At 39.9% G+C, this 16,770-nt stretch overlaps 2 protein-coding genes across 2 annotated transcripts in view; one reads left to right on the top strand and one right to left on the bottom strand.

Moving 5' to 3' along the window:
* Tspan2 (tetraspanin 2) overlaps positions 1 to 6,540 on the top strand; it is a 39,512-nt gene extending 32,972 nt beyond the window's left edge. The window contains exon 8 of the mRNA XM_052179623.1: positions 2,432 to 6,540. Coding sequence (XP_052035583.1) covers positions 2,432 to 2,497 — 66 coding nt within the window. The 3' untranslated portion in view covers positions 2,498 to 6,540. The remainder of the gene's footprint in view (positions 1 to 2,431) is intronic.
* Positions 6,541 to 10,655: 4,115 nt separating this feature from the next.
* On the bottom strand, positions 10,656 to 11,663 carry Tshb (thyroid stimulating hormone subunit beta). The gene is made up of 2 exons (XM_052178554.1): positions 11,502 to 11,663; positions 10,656 to 11,156 (listed from the first exon to the last, which is right to left on the bottom strand). Exons 1-2 carry the CDS (start codon positions 11,661 to 11,663, stop codon positions 10,902 to 10,904), a joined length of 417 nt encoding a protein of 138 aa, XP_052034514.1. The 3' UTR covers positions 10,656 to 10,901.
* Positions 11,664 to 16,770: the final 5,107 nt, after the last annotated feature.

The raw sequence follows: 16,770 nt of genomic DNA, 5'->3' as shown, positions 1-16,770 counted from the left end.
GGATCAGAAGTTTAAGGACATCTCCTGCTCTGTAGTGAGTCACGCCTGGACAGCTGCATGAGACCTTGTTTTTAAAAATAAAAAATAAAAATAAATGTATATGGGAAGAGTTGGTAGACCTGGAAAGGCTCGGTAGGAGTGGCAAGGAGGGCCATCAGGGCCACATAATTGAAGGTTTTGTGTGTTCTTCTGAGAGACTGAGCATCAAGTACCATGTTAGTTAGGGTTCTATTGCTGTGAAGAGACACCAGGACCATGGTAATTCTTATAAAGGACAACATTTAATTGGGGCTGGCTTATAGTTTCAGAGACTCAGTCCATTATCACGGTGGGAAGCAGCAGTAAGCAGGCAGACATGGTGCTGGAGAAGGAGGAGAAGCAGACAGCAGGAGACTGGGCACCGTAGTGGGTGTAGCCTGAGCATGTTTGAGACCTCAGAACCTGCCTACATAGTGATGCACTTTCTCCAACAAGGCTGCACCTCCTAATAGTGACACTCCCTATGAGCAAGGATTCAAACACATGAATCTATGGAGGCCATTTCTACTAAACTACTACAGGCACCTTGTAGGCCTGAAGGACCTATGGTGCAGAATGGATGAGGAAGGGGGTCTTACTAGTCTACGTATCTCATGATCTACTCAAAGGCAGGGCTACAAGGATGTTGAGGAAATCCATACATTGGTAGTTCTTAGGGAATACCAAAGCACTTTTCCCATTCTCTGTATCCAGAACACCGAGTATGGCAATGCTAGAAATACTATGCTGAGCCTTCCAAATCCATGAATAGTTCACAGATCCTCCCCGCCCCACCCCGACGCTCTGGGGCTAACCTCAGTGACATCCTGTAGCTCCCTAGTGATGGGCCTACAGCAGCATCTTAGTCAGAGTTACTATTGCTGTGACAAAGCAGCATGGCCAAAGCTACTTGGCAAGGAAAGAGCTTATTTGGCTTATATTTCCACATCACTATTCATCACTGAAGGAAGTCAGGAGACAACTCAAACAGGGCGGGAACCTGGAGGCAGGAGCTGAGGCAGAGGCCATGGAGGATGCTGCCTACTGGCCTACTTAGTGTGGCTTGCTCAGCCTGCTTTCTTAGACTGCAGGGATAGCACTACCAACAATAGTTTGTGCCCTTCTCTATCAACCACTAACTAAGAAAATGAGCTACAACCATATCTTATGGGGCCATTTTCTCAACTGAGGTTCCTTCCTTTCAGATAACCCTAGCTTGTGTCAAGTTAACATAAAACTAGTGAGCACAAGCAATTTGAAAACACTCCACAAAATGGAGATATCAAGTGGACTGTACTAACAATTATACAGCATGGAAGCTGTCAGCCCTGACACATGACCACAGCAATCTGAGAGTGAAGGACTCTCTCAGAAGGAACCCCTCAGGTTCCTAGGATGGGTGGGAGACACCTAAACTTGTAGCCATGGAAAGTAAAAATGCTCTTGCTTGTTCATTTTGAGTCAGCACCCCAGGAGTTTCTTCCAGGGTTCTTCCTCAGATAAGGTAACCAAAGGCACATTAGGTGTCTCCCTGCCACACATTGTTACTGGGCTCAGCGGCCAGAGGCCTGAAATCTTTGCTTCCCTCCATCTGCCTCTGCCCTCCTAGAACAGCTCCTGCCTTGATGCATTAAACATCCTCAGCTCCTAGTCTGTCTTAGGATGGGACTGAGGAGAGACCCAGAGGCATGGTGCCAAATTCTCAACACGAACAATACCAGTCATTATTGCAGTCCTCACAGACAGGATTCCTCTGGCTCTGGGCTTGTAGAGGTGACTGGGAACCTTCTGGTATTCTCTTCAAACCACAGGGACAGTGGTTCCATCCAGTATTCGGCATCTCGGAGAACTATCCAAGAGACAGAAGAAGTCAGGAATATTATAGCTCAATTGCTTCAGTTTATATTTTGGTAGAACTATTGAGTTAAACAGCCATGTGTCAGTTGTGTAGGAATGGACCAAGAATGAAGGGAAGCTGCCTGACAGGGCTCCACTGCTGTAAGAATGAAAGCTTTTCTGATACTTAGACCATAAGCACTTTTACCTAAGAAATTAAAAACATATTTTCTGAATGAGTAAAATAGATCTGAGATTCATCTTAAATATAAAATTCAAAAACCAGAAATGTATTAGTCTTTCAGAACTGTCAAGAACCGTAAGCCAGAAACAGAGCCCTTTCTTAAAACAGACGTATCTGTTAAGAAGGATGACATAGGAGCTCAGCAAGGCAGACACAGATGTCTTGCGTAGTTGCCAACTTTAAGGAGTAATCCTGTCTGTGAGGACTGCATATGAAAATGTCATTTACAGCCAGTGTTGTTGGTCAGTAACTTGAGTGTGACAGTGCCACAGTTTGCTGATCTTCTATCAAATCCACGTGAAAGTTGCTAATGAGTGGTTCTTTCTGTTGCAGATCTTTGGCATGATATTCAGCATGGTGCTTTGCTGTGCAATACGGAACTCACGTGATGTGATTTGAGGATACTTCATCATGAAAACTGTAATCTAGAGTTTTCATGCTACTTATCATAAGAGCTCTCTCGGCTCATTTTTAATATTCAGGATATTAGAAGCTAAAATAATTTTCTGTCAACTGTATATTTTGCACATGTATGTATGTCTGACTCATTACTGATTTGCCCCTTGAGTGAATGTCTGTGTGTTTCTGGTATATGCATTGCACATACTGATATCTGTTTCCTGGAAAACCCTAGTTCTTGTATGCAAGAATAACCTATTTAATTACCAGAAAAAAGCAATGACAGATGTCTAAAACTCGGCTATTCAGGAAATATAATAATGGGTCCATTTCTCAGATTTAGCCATGAAAATTAGATACATAAACAGAATGCAGGATTTCTAGTTAATGGAAGCAATAAGATATAAGAATTAAAGGGCCATAGATTGACTGTGAGTTGAGTGTAAAGATTTCTTGGAAAATATATATATATATATATATATATATATATATTCTCCCCAGAATACAGTAAACCACAGTTTCAGAACTAAACACATCTGTAAAAGCAAATATAGCATGGAAAAATCTAATTTGAAAAAGTCATGCTTTCTTAGCATTTAAAAACAGAAAGCCTCTCTCTGGAAAGAGAGGTCACATAGGCAAGCATGTGCCCCATAAAAGTGAGTGCTTTTAGGACTAAAAATAACAACTTTTAAGGGGGAAAGGTTGTTATACAATGACATGTAAATGTTGCTGTATCCCTCTTCTCTCCCCGGACTCTGCTTTGAACTGCTGGAAGCCTCACCTTCCCACAAGGCTTTCCCCTCCCCCTCCTCACTGCTTCTTCAGATGTGCTAACAGAGGAAAGCAGGAACCATGCAGCCAGTGTGATGGTGGGGAACTCGCAGGCGCTGTACCTCTGGAATACCTCATGACTCAAGTTTACATACTTTCCTAATTTTTTCCATTTTTTTATTTATCTGTGCAGAGAATTCTTCATAGATTAAGAATACAGTTTTATCCTTTAAAATAAATAAATCTCCCATAACTCATATATTATGAGTACCCTGGCTAAACCAAGATATATACCTTCTACAATGTGTATACACACAACAAAGGCAAGTTAATGAATCAAAAATACTTTCATGCCCAAATATATTCTTTTTCATCAAATCCTTGTGGGAATGAATGCTCAGGTCCTTTGGAAGCCAGAGTGATTGATTTTAAGTGGAAAACCCAGCCACCACACAGCCTTTTGGCTGCAAGTGGGAAAGCCCACAGCAGGGTTTAAATTGACATATTTGTCATAATAGAACAGCTTGTTAAAGGATATAAATTTGTGGATTCTTAAGATTGTATTTGACCACACAAAATGAAGGTGTGAGGAATTCTGGGAACCGCTAGGGTAGTGCCTGTGCCCACTCAGAACACAAGACTTTGGAATGTGCTAGAACAAAGTGCCGTGCTTCAGGAAACTTTTACAGTGTTTTGCTGAGGACACACAACTGCTGGGACATCTCACCCATAGAGCGAGCGAGTCTCTCTTTTCAGATAGTCTTGCTACTGCTACTAGCTTTGGAGAAAAAAAAAAACTGAAGGAGTTAAAAGTGTAACTGTGTATGACTACTTTACCTACGGAGCAAAAGAGTATTTTAAAAGAATCACTTCATGATGTTTAGCCCCAGGAGTGGACAAAGGCCAGCTTTTTAGGCAAGCAAAGAGCGATCAGTCTTTCTTATAGCTTTAGTTTGTCTGTCTTCCGGAAGACAGAGAACAGGCTCAAGTGTGTACTCAGGGCCCTCCAGCTCAGTTATTTCCCGTTCCTCAGAAGTGAGTTCCATTCCCCCAGGTGAGTAAGTTAAAAGAAAACCACAGTAACTATAGACAGAAGAATAAAATAATTTTGTAATGCAGAGGAATAAATCTAGAAATCCGTGCTATGTGTGATGAGTGTACCTCTTTGAGGGTTAAGCTTTCCAAAGAATGTGCTGGGTAAGCCTAGAGAATTCCATCTCTGAGTAAAGATGGATATATATCTTTATATGAATGGATAAAGCTTTATCTATAGAGATATATAACCCCTATGTCCTGAACCTATACATATCTTAAATACATATCTCTTAAGGATAAATACATATGTTATTTAATACGCGAGTACCTGTTTGAAACTATGGAGATAAATGTTTGTATTCATACACGTACATGTATATACATTTACAGTTATTTCTGTTTACCTGAACTAATTTGAGATCAGACTCAAACATTTTAAGTTATTTTAAATTAAATTTTCTATGTACTTATACTGCTTGAGTTATCTTAAAATCCTAGTGTATCTTCTTAGCATGTTCTCGTGACTTATCTAAATGTGTTACCTACAAATTTCCCCCAAACAATATAGTAAAAATGGACTGGTAATTCTCCATGCCGTTACTGTGTGGTGGGTTCAAAAGCAACCCCCTAGGGTCCTAATTACATATAGTTGTGTTTCAGCTAACACCAGTTCACCCAAATTGTTCCTCCTTCCTCCAGAAAAACTTGGTTATCTATGGTTTAGCCTGTTGAGTTGATCCTGGGTCCAATGTGGTCCTCCTGTAGCAAGAGGCATCCTTTCCCTCTGAGGAATCTGATCGCTGTAGCTGGGTGAGAATGAGACCCAGAGAGAGATGATAGTAATCTCAATAATAATCAATAAAGAAGTTAGCATGTTTTCCCTTCTGAAATAAGTTTACCAAATATTCAAAGGGTGTTTGCTCTCTTGTCATTGGTGAAGGTGGTTTCTATGGCCCAGAGGTCAGTCTCTGTACTCCCCACAGCCCAGCTTTCCAGGCCCCATTGGCATGCTCCTGAACACCAAGCCCATTTCCCCATACCCAGGAAAGAGCAATTTATGTCTCTTGAAGGGAGAATCAGCATAAGCTCATCTGAATCCATTTGGGTTTTGTGTATATTTTAAGAATGAAGATTTTCTATTTTCTTTAAACATCCTCCCCCCTTTTTTTTCTATAAAAGGTATTTTGTATATAGAGGTCTTTTAAAAGTGAAAATGCTACAGCAATGCAAAATGTTATTGTTTGGTGTCCTTATAACAACCAAGAGATTCACAGTTCAGATGCTGCCCCTGGGAACAAGGAAAACACAGCAGATACAAGTAACACATCCTGTGCTTCCCAAAGCTTGGCTTCAGAAAGTGTTGAGTTAATATGACAGAAACCTTTTTTTGTGTTTTGTAGTGGTTTTCCTGTATATTTTATTATTTCTTTTACTTCTATTAAACAGCAAAAAAATAGTTAAAGAAATTTAAATTGCATGTTTATTATTAAATAAGTCAATAACTAATATATACTTACAATACCTAGGAACTACTGAATATTAGCTATTACAATTATGTTGATACTCTGACAAAGAGGTTTCTGTGATAAATCACTTTCCAAAAATCATGCAGAACTAAAGATAGTTTGACATGATCCCAGTTAGATATAGAAACATTTGTTGAGCTCATTAATAACCTTCAGTACATTCCCCAATTCTGCTTTATTCAAAAGCTATATAGTACTCACAACTGGCATCAATATATTTTTCTCTGTGCCTGCTCTTCATAATATGCATTCTACATAATAGAAATTTTTGTTTTGTTTTGTTTTTACTGTTTAAGGCTACTGTCCTACTAATTTTATGATCCCTTAGGATAATATTGACCTGACAAATGGAGTTTGGAAAAGCAGGCCTCCATTGCTATAAGCCTATGATAATCATTAACCAAGAGTGGGCCACCGCTCAAATTTGGAAAGAGTGGTTGGGAGAGAGACTTCCTTGATGTTAACAATTCTGACCTATGACATGCTGGCCAAGATAGAGAGGAAAGAAAAAGTATGGTTTTATTTTCTAAGGAAAACACACAAGAAGATTCTGAAATACCACATGAAAATAGTTTAGGAGGGCCTGTCCCAAACTAACAAAATTAAGAAGAGCCCCGGTAATCGAGAATCTGTTTTATACAAATTTTATTTTGTAATGAAGAAAAATTTAAACAGTGAGTTATTAAATAAAGCTTTTAACAAACTAAACTTTCAAGTATTAAGACTTTTAAAGATAACTATGATGACGAATGAGATTGGATGACAAAGACCAGTCATAAAGATTTTTAACTGATGCGATAGATTTGCACCCTCACAGGATGTCACAACAGAGATAGGAAGTGAAGTATGAGAGAAGGGAACCTGGGCTAACACCCAGGCTTTTGACTTGGTGACTGGAAGAGTAATACACAGGAGAAGCAGATGGTAACAGTGTGAGCGGAGATGCCTACAGGACATGTAAGAGAAAATATGAGGCTGGAGACTCAGGAGATAAAAGTACTTGTTACCAAGCCTGAGTTCAACCATAGATCCCATAGAATAGAAGGAGAGAAGAGACTCCACAAGTTGTCCTCTGACCTCCACAAATACAGCATGGGACACACACACATACACACACACACACAAAGAGAGAGGGGGGGAGAATAATTTTTTTAAATATTCAATGAGAAAGTTAAGTTTAAGAAATTAGAGCACTTGTTGCTTCTACAGAGGACCCAGGTTTGGTTCCCAGTATCAATGTAGTGGATCACAACCAGGAGATCCAATGCCTTCTTCTGATCTGTGGATACCAGGCATATACATGCTGCACATACATACACAAAGGCAAAACATTTATTCACACAAAATAAATAAATCTAAATTTTTTAAATTAGAGATCTCTATGCTAGTAAGTTAAAATCCTGCGAGCATTATTTAATTGCCCACATATTTTTTAACCTCAGTCTTGGAAATTCTCTCTGGGCTACCCGTGTTCCTTCAGTAGCTGACAACTGACATTCAACCTCACCTCTAGTGTGACAGTAAAGGGAGAGGCCAGCTTCAGATAACTGAAATAGATACATCTTTTGTATATCCAAGGACCAATGAATACAAACTCAAGCTTTTACTTAGCAGTGTCCAAAGGACCAACAGGACAGACATAAAGTCACTATAGATCTAGTCTTCAAAGTTTAGAATCTTCATACCTATAGCAGCTTTAATTTCCCCCTCCCCCCAAAAAACAGTTTAAACCTTCATTACTATCATCAGTTAATGACTATAATATAGATTTTGAGTCATCTTTGAGAAAGAAGATTCAAAAGAAAATGGATTTTTAAAAAAAAAAAAAAACAGGTTAGATATTGTGGTGCACACCTGTATCTCAGCACTTGGGAGGCAAAGACAAGAGGACCACAAGCTTGAAGCCAGCTGGACTACATAGCAAGTCCAAGGCCAGCCTAGACTGAGACTTCATCTCAAAGAAAAATGAGAAAAAGTTGGTTTCATCCTCATCATGAGAAATTATAAATGTTGTGGGTCTATATAGCACTTTGGAAGCCCAGAGATCAAGCAAGAACTGTCTGTGCATCGGGTCACCAGCTAGCCACCGACACCCTAACTGAAACTGCTTCAAAGGAGAACAGGAGCAGCAGCCAAGGTGTGGTTGGACTGAGAGGAGAATGAGAAGTAAATCAGTTTGTGGCTACTATGGTGGACTTTAAAAACAAAGCTCAAGGTGTGAGAGGGAGATTACAGACGTTTCCCACTAAGAAGGATCAAGGAAGAGGAGAAAACACATGAGAAACATCGAGAAAAGATGCCCACCTGAGAGACAGCTTTGGGACCGTCTGAAACTAGAGCCACTGCGCCAGCTGAAGCTTCTCAAGTGCAAGTATCTAACGAGGGTAGCAGGGCTTCTTTAAGGGTGGGGTTGACTTCAGGTTAAACTCAGGTGTAATCAGGAGGTCTGTTTCTCCTCTTTAGGGTTTCTTATTCCTCTCTGGCCTGGCTCTGATTTTTCATGCTGTGTGCTTCCCAGAGAGGCCAAAGATGGCCGCCAGCAGTTTCAAGCTCCCATCAACCCCAAAACCAAACAATCCTTTCTGAATTGGTGAAATCGAGATCTGGGAGTGACTCCTACTCAGATTGTAGTCAACTATGTGGCCAGCTCAAAACCTGACTGCCACACCCACCTTCATCAGCCCCACACAGACCACTTGCCTGAGTGAGCACTGAGAGAGACCAGCATTCAGCCACCAGAAGGAGGGACATGTTTACTAAGCAGCCATGACAATGGCTAAAGGAGACCTGAAGAAACTGTTACCAGACTGTCTTAAAAGACAGAAAAGGAGAAATTAACTACAGCAGACAAGAAAGAAACAGCACTGAAAAAACCTGTCTGGAGAGGAAGTTACCTAAATTTTTGGGTTTAGCTCAGGACTCGCTACTCTTACATTTTAAAGATACTATATATAAAACACTTTCTATTATTAGGACTTCCTATTATTACAAGGAAGTACTATGCTATGCTGTTAACCTGCAATACCTCCATTCTAGTACATTTCACTTATTCTCAATGCATTTGACCATTAAAGACTGCTGCAGCTGTGACCCCAAATGCTTGAGTATGAAAGAGCTCTTTACATTTCAAGTGAGAAATGTTTTTTTCTCTTGGAGTGCTAAATTTCAAACTTCCTCTGGTGAAAACTGACTCCTTTAAACTTTACAGGGGATTTAATGATCACTACTGAAGATGTTCCAGTGTTTACCTTTCTTCCACATTGCAGGCAATGATCTTCATCTTCCCACTTTGGAGCCTGTCTATGAATTCTCCTTGTGTTAACCCAAAAGGACACAAAGGTCCCTCAAAGCAGAGCTCCCATATCACCAAGCACATAGATAGGTGAAGCTAGGGTGAATTGTTGCACACCTGAGCCCCTGAGCACCGGCCTAACAGTTTTAGTGTTTTGGACTACCCTGCATTCATGTGTGCATCTCCCAAACAGACTTCCTTCACTGAGTTCTCTCAAACAGCCACTCTAGGCTCTTGTGCTGCTGACAGTGTAGGCTGGATATACCATGTTCTGAACATCCCTGCAAAGTCAGGAAATGTATTAAAGTAATTCAAAAAATGTAAATAAAATCTGCCAAGGCTAGGGTGTCTGTAAGCAGCGTCACTGCCCTAGAGTCCACATCTTCTGACAAACATTGCCTTCAGCTTGAGAGTCATTTGGAGCTAATGCCAGGTAAATTTGAACTTTAGAAATTTTATGCATATGTAAAAGACCTATTTGGTAAACAATCCTAAATAATTATGTGCTCATTATTGGCTGGCATGGAGACCCTGAGTCCTGGCTTGAGGTTGAGTGGTCACGTAAGTGTCAGCTTTAGATAGTAAGGTAAAAGTAGCATAGATTCCCGGCTCCTGTACGGAAGTGCACAGTTATTCCCTCATTCTTGGCAAAGCATGCGTTTGACTCTACTCTATCTGCACCACCATCCCCTCCCCTGTGGCTCTGTCAGCCTGCAGGCACTCATAAGTCGCCCAGCTGAGCCTGACCAATGGCTGTGCAGCACAGCCACTCTAAATGGCCTGACCTACAAGTAGTTTTCAATTTCAGGGTGACAATTCATGGCTGAATAAAAGATATTCTTTTTAAGGTTGAGCCCACAGAACATCACTTAAAGTACAACTCTTGAGAAGGAACTCCTAAGAATGGAAAAGAAAAATAACCCACTCCTAAGCCTATTTGCCCAAACCAATGTCTCACTATGAATGAGGGCAAAGGTTAAAACAATGCAATCCACTCCATTGAATCTCTTAGCCTTCTCTCTCCTACCCACGCATGACCTGTGGTGATTGTACTAGTGTTTCATGATAGCCAAAGCCCCAAGGCACAAGTTGCTTTCAGTATAAATGCTGCAAAATATCTATTACTTGAGGGACTATGAAGGATTTAGGCTTCCTCATGTAAAATGATCGTGGCCTCTTTTCTAGGCTTTATACGCTGACCTTCCGGGGTATACCTTTCACCCGTCAGTTGGCCCACCAGAGTAATTAAATTAAAGAGAACGGCGCCCCTGCTCTCAGCTGAGTTTTGGTGGGGTTTTATGCAGAGTGCTTGAGCGACAAAGATAAAGTTTTTTGTGCCAGATTTCCTATGTTCCTGTCTCACCACTACACTCCAGGGCTGATGCCAGCCTTTAAAGGGACAGTGTTTCTAGTATTCTGATGTCATGTGTTCCTCCAGCTTCTGATGACAGTCCTTTCTTTCTGGAACCCTGCAGTGGCCTCACATTTGTTTTCTAGGTCAGACAGACCCCCTGTTGTCTGTAAGGAAATCTCCAGGCTGGCTTGCGGCAGCTCCTCTTTCTGCTTTCCATTTCCCTCTGCTCTGCTCTGCTCTGCTCTGCTCTGTATGGAAACCATGACAGCCTCTTCTATACAGCTCTACTTCTAAAGCTGTGTAAGCTCTCTAATGCCTGTGTGGATGTGCCTATGGATTAAATGGCAGGCAAGATGTATCAATGGTATTTTATTCGTTCTATTCCAGGTAAACACATTTAACCAGATTGCATTGCTATTAAAGTTAAACAGAAACTGCCCCCAGATAGAAGGTCTGTGGCTTGGTACAGTAGTTGGTTCTGACAGCCTCATGTGTACAGTCACTGTAGTCAGTATCACACTTGCCGCACTTGCAGCCTATGGCAACAGGGTAGGAGAAATAAGGAGGCACATGGTGCGGGCATCCTGGGATTTCCACAGTTCTGTAGATGAAGTCTCTGTATGTACAGACATCCTGAGAGAGTGCATATTTGGGAAGAAACAGTTTGCCATTGATATCCTGTGGAAAGAAAAGAGATCTTAACATGATAAAGTGCACACGACTTCAGATAGTGTAATAGAAAGACCATAACTTACTGCTATCCCTGTGTTTCAGTGATGATCTATAAAGGACTCCTGAGCTCTGTTACGCACACACTTTGTTCTTATCTACCTTTGATCAGGACAAACTCTCCAGGGCAAATGTATCTGCCCTTTCTTTTCTGAGTAGAGTCACATAATTATAATTCTGAAAACAGTGTGCTTGACTTCCCAAAAGGATACTATGATTTATCCCACTTTCTGAATAAAGACAACCTTAGGCCTATATAATGTACAGCTAAAAGAAAAACAGTGAACAGCATACCCGGGTCATACAGTACCCAGCGCAGATGGTGGTGTTGACGGCCAGGCAGAAGGCACACTCTCTCCTATCCACGTACATCGTATATTCGGTGGGAATACAAAAGGATGCCACTTGCCCACAAGCGAGAGAGAAAAGCACGGAGAGGAGGATGACAGCACTCATGCTGGATCAGAGAGAAACATTGCAGAGCTCATTATAGTGTCCTCTCCACGTTCAGAGGCATGTCTGTGGAAAGCTTGTGCACATATGAACACACAGCCAATAATAAGAACAGCTAAAATAGAGTGAATGCTCACTTATCCCTGGGCCCTGCATAAGGTGCTTTTACATATCCAGTCCTCTCAAACCTTCTCATATACAATCAGATGCAGCTATGACCGTGTACACCCATAATACAGAAACTCACGTCTTAGAAGTCTGTCTACACGTGCCATTGGGCTTCCCTGGGAAGTGACATGAGAGTCTGCAACATCACCCAGAAAACTGACAGATTTCTGTTAACTAAGTATGAAATAATTCATTCAATGGAACTATAATAAAATTCCTGTCTTTATACGAAGTAAATTAATAAATATTCTTTAGGAAGGACTTTCCCAGAAATAAGAAATAAAAATTGCTAAAAATGTTGGTTCAGTAGCTTAGGTTCATATAATTAAAGATGAAAAGAAATCAAGAAAAATCATAAGCAAACCTTGGTACCACTCACTGTATATAATCTATAATTCTACCTATTGCTAGTCAAGAAGGCTAAAGAAGGTCCTGAAAAGTCGAGTTAAAATCATGACTGGTGTCAAGCAATCACCCCAGTTAAACGGTCTCTTCGGAATCCTCAGGATAGTCTTTTAGAGTTGAAACAATTTCACATTGAAATAAAAGATCATTTTATACAGAAGTTGTATAGCATTCATTATTTAAAAACATAGAGAGAGCTGGAAAAATGAGTGTGACACATTTAGAGTAATCCAGCCAAGAATGCAGACTGATCATGGGTCATCGGATTCGTTAGCAGTGGGCTATATGGGAAGCAGCAGAGGGGCCACTGTGCAGAACAGGCAGCTCGGCGAGCCTGTCTGATGCAGAAGCTGTTCAGTATCAGCTGAGCATTGTAACGATCTGGAAATGTTATGACTTATACTTATTTTGGTTCGGCTACTGATAAAGGGTAATCAAATTTCAGACTTGTAGATGTAGGTTGATCACCTCTAAGATGAAGAAGACTTTTGACTCCCTCTTACTAATATTGTTCAACTAGCTAGGTATGTTTAGATTGTTTTTCTTCTCAACTATCATTGTCAGTAAATATATAAATGTATAAAATATAATATATATATATATTCTACTAAATTACCACTATTCACTGGCTGGCAAGAAGGCTCAGAAGTAAAAGCACTTGCAGCTCTAGTCTGATAACCTGAATTCAGTTTCTGGATGGAGAGAACATACTCCTTCCTGGAAGTTGTCCTCTGACCTCTCCATGCATGCTGCAGTGTTCCTGCAGCACATCTGCCTCAAATAAATGTAAAAAACAAAAAAGATTATTTTATTCAATTATCAGAGAACTATCAAAATTCTCTCAAATCTGTCAGCAACACTTTTAAGCTGCATGCTTTAAAATCTCTACTTATTAAAGCCTTGTGCAGTCTGTCTTAGGTAACCAGAATTTTGTTTCCAATAAGTATATAAAATAAAAATTATTTACTTAATTTACTAGGGATGAATTATAAATGTCTACTTCTACAGCCATTTCAACCAACCTCTTATTCCTAGCACCAGAATTGCCAAAATTGGATTATCTGGTATGTACTGAGCCTCTGGAGTAAGCGCTGCAAGTGGAATTGATATAGTCCTTACAGTTCAGGGAGAACCAAGTATGAGCACAAATGTAAAAATGCAAGTTTTTCTAAGTTCTCTGAAAGTCCAAGTCATTCCCCAGTTAGCAAAGATTTCCTTACATACGCTACATTGTAGACAAGGAAGTAAAGTAATTGTTTAAGTAACCTTGATAAAGGTAAACTCCGTAAACAAGGCATTACATGTAAGCGCAGGAACTGATGATTATGTTGTCTTATGTACTCCCATGGCTGGCACCCCACTCACATACACCAAGTCCACTTTCAGCTCTACATTGATGACACACTTTCCCTACTGAAATCATAGGAATTCCTTTCTCGGGGAATCTGATTTTTGTCAACTGTTTCATAAAATACAAGCTCCCTCTATAGCATTCAGTTGGTTCTGTTACTTTAGTGATACAAATCTAGAGGATTCTCCAAAGAATCTTAAAAATAGCAACCAGGTAAGTGCACGAGAACGCTGGGCCTTGCTGCTCACTGACTCCCTGTAGGCCTCACAGTTCTCTGGTGGATGTTACTACAGAAAACACCTTCTAGATCAACAATTCTATGTGCAATAGCATATGTGCTAACCTATAATCAGACTATAGGCCCAGAACATAAGGAACAGAAAACTCCCATGGGCATTGGGTAAAAGCACGTAATCTTATTTACCCACCTGCAGGATAAAAACAGATGAACATATCTGACCCTTTGAAGCCTCATCTAAGACTGGGCTGCAAGAATGTCTCAGGGCCTAAGATCAAGTGCTGCTCTAACAAGGACCTGAGTACAGTTCCCAACACCTACATCAGGCATCTCACAGTCCCTTGTGTCTCCAGCTCCAGGGGTGGATGCCTCTGGCCTACACAGGAGCCCTCAGACACAACACAAATTTTTAAAATAATAAAATCTCCTTTAAATTTTTTTGATAAAAATTGTATTATAATTTTCCCCCACTGTTGTCCTAGCCAAGAGTGACACTGTTTAAAGACTCCCTTTTATAATTATAGAAGCTCAAGCTAACACAGCAAAGCATCAAAACTGACTGGATCAGTGGTCACAGTACTTCTAGAACGCGGTGAAGATACAAGATATGAACAATTCCTTCTCTTTTACTTCATTATAAATAATAGAACTTTGCCCATATAACCTTCCTATCTCTTAATTTCCTCATCTATAAAAGGAAGGTTTAACATCAAAAGATCATCAAGAAAGTCTTCACAGCACAAGTAATCCATACTCAGTGGCCATCGGACCCTGGCCTAAGAATTGTCATCTACAACTCTGATCTCAGATTTAATTGTGATCGTATCTAACTGAGCAGTTCAACATCTTTGGATCTTCAATTCATGTATACTCTTTCTCAACATCCTAAAAAGAATAAAATAGTTCATACAAATCCTCCAAAAGAAGATTTCCTTAGCTATAGAGCAATACATAAACCAGTATTAATATGGTCCTTTTCCAACATTTCTCTCTGTTCTTTCCTTTGATCCTTTCTCCATAGTTTCTTTCTGGTCTTACTATTTTTGTTATTAAACACATTTCCCTCTGCTCTGCTAATATCTATTACCACTTTTTTCTACCTTAATTAATTACTATACAATGAAAAAGAATCATTTTCTCCACTTCTGACCAACCCCAGCTCTTCACTAAAGCAGAATATTTTTCTAGAAAGAAAAAATGTATTATATTAATAAGTTATAGGTATTGGTTACTATCCAAGAGAGTTTCACTAGTAAATAACTAAAAATATCTTGTAACATGGAATGTCCCTGAAGGTACTTACAATGCTGGTGCCCCTGCACATACTCAAAACTAAATTTACTCTAAAACTCCCCTAAAATATATTTCTCTCAAAGATGCCCATTAGTAATTGCAAGGATTAAGTACACAGATTATCCAGGTGATAAAACATTTAAGTTGAAATGTAGGTAGGAGAAAGTCTTGCAACTGTTCATCCTTCATCAGGAAATGAACAGGCTGCTTCTACCTTTCAGTCAACAGAATCTCACCTCATTTGCCCATGCACGGCTCACTCTTCTCCCACTATTGCTCCCACTACTGCAGGATTTGGAGCAATACTTGAAAACTTTAGAGCCCATCAAAGAAAATTCTGTCTCATCATTTGCAGTTTTTAAATAAATGCTACAACTGTTCAAACACAATGAAATGATAATAAAGGCACTTCACTTTGCAGGGCCTGCTCAGGGTAGACACCTACCTTACTTTGCATTGGCGAGTTAGTGCTGTGATGACCCAGAGTCTGTTCATTTTATACCCTTCAGGATAATTCCCCTCTGATCTTCTTGTTTATATAATTGCATTTGAATTGCTGCTTTCTTATCTGAAAAACATCTATTGAAAATTCATACTGAACCCCAAATAAAGCTTGTTTAGACAAACAGGTTCACTATATCCTCTCCCTGGAAACTCTGACATTATTATAGCATGCAGCTTCCTCTCTCCTATTTGAAATATATTCTTTATTAATATCCATTAATGTTAATAACTGACATTAATATTTGCTCATATTCATAAAGGATAGTCCATAAAATTGGAAGAAGTAGTAGAAAAAGTTCTGAGAAGGCAAATTTATTTGGGATTTGAGGGTTCCAGACTGTCTGTTCATGTAGAGATACATACATATTCATCTATAAAGCAAAGTAACTTCTTTCTAGAAATCTAGGCCAATTGAATCATGTATGACTATAAAAACATTTTAGTTCAAAATTGTTATTTTTTTCTTGAATTTTACAATATGTTAACATACCTTAGTGTAAAATGTTTCTTTGAGTAGCATGGCTAAATCTGTCAGGATGCCAAACTGACCTAAGATCCAATCCTGCCTTGGCCCTTCACTAGCAATGCCATCAGCACTCATGAGTTCTGCTTATTTTAGTTCCCACTAAAGGCATGCTGGTGGGTATTTCCACTCCTAGCACTTAGGAAGCAGAGAAGTGGAGAGTTCGAGGCCTGTATGGGCTACATAGCAAGGTTCTGTCCCAGAGGAAAACGGACTAAGGTACCTGACACATAACAAGCCTCTATAAGAAATAGTTAATCGACAATAACGCAACAATATTTGGTCAGTATTTAGCCAATATATTCATTAAATGTGTAAATGGCTGGGGAAGTATAGATGATTACTCAATATTCGGAACTAATCTACACTTTCTTAGTCTTTATACCTATGTCTTAGTTTTACTCATTTAACCGCCTTTTACCACACCATAACTAAACATGCCCAAAACTTGCTCTTAACTGCCCTCAGAAAAAAATTCAGAGCTGATATCCCTTTGAAAGCCCCTCATAGTGTGTTCTGGCCCTCTGGTTCTATCCCACCCAGAACCCACTCCTCTGCTTCCTGTGGTTCAGACAAGCTGCTCTGACATTCTCAGGTTAGTCGTGCTCCCTTTTCCAGTTGGGAATAT

The sequence above is a fragment of the Apodemus sylvaticus genome, chromosome 4 (genome assembly GCF_947179515.1).
Source record: "Apodemus sylvaticus chromosome 4, mApoSyl1.1, whole genome shotgun sequence".
Classification (NCBI taxonomy): Eukaryota; Metazoa; Chordata; class Mammalia; order Rodentia; family Muridae; genus Apodemus; species Apodemus sylvaticus.
This window is presented reverse-complemented; position numbering and strand designations above follow the sequence as displayed.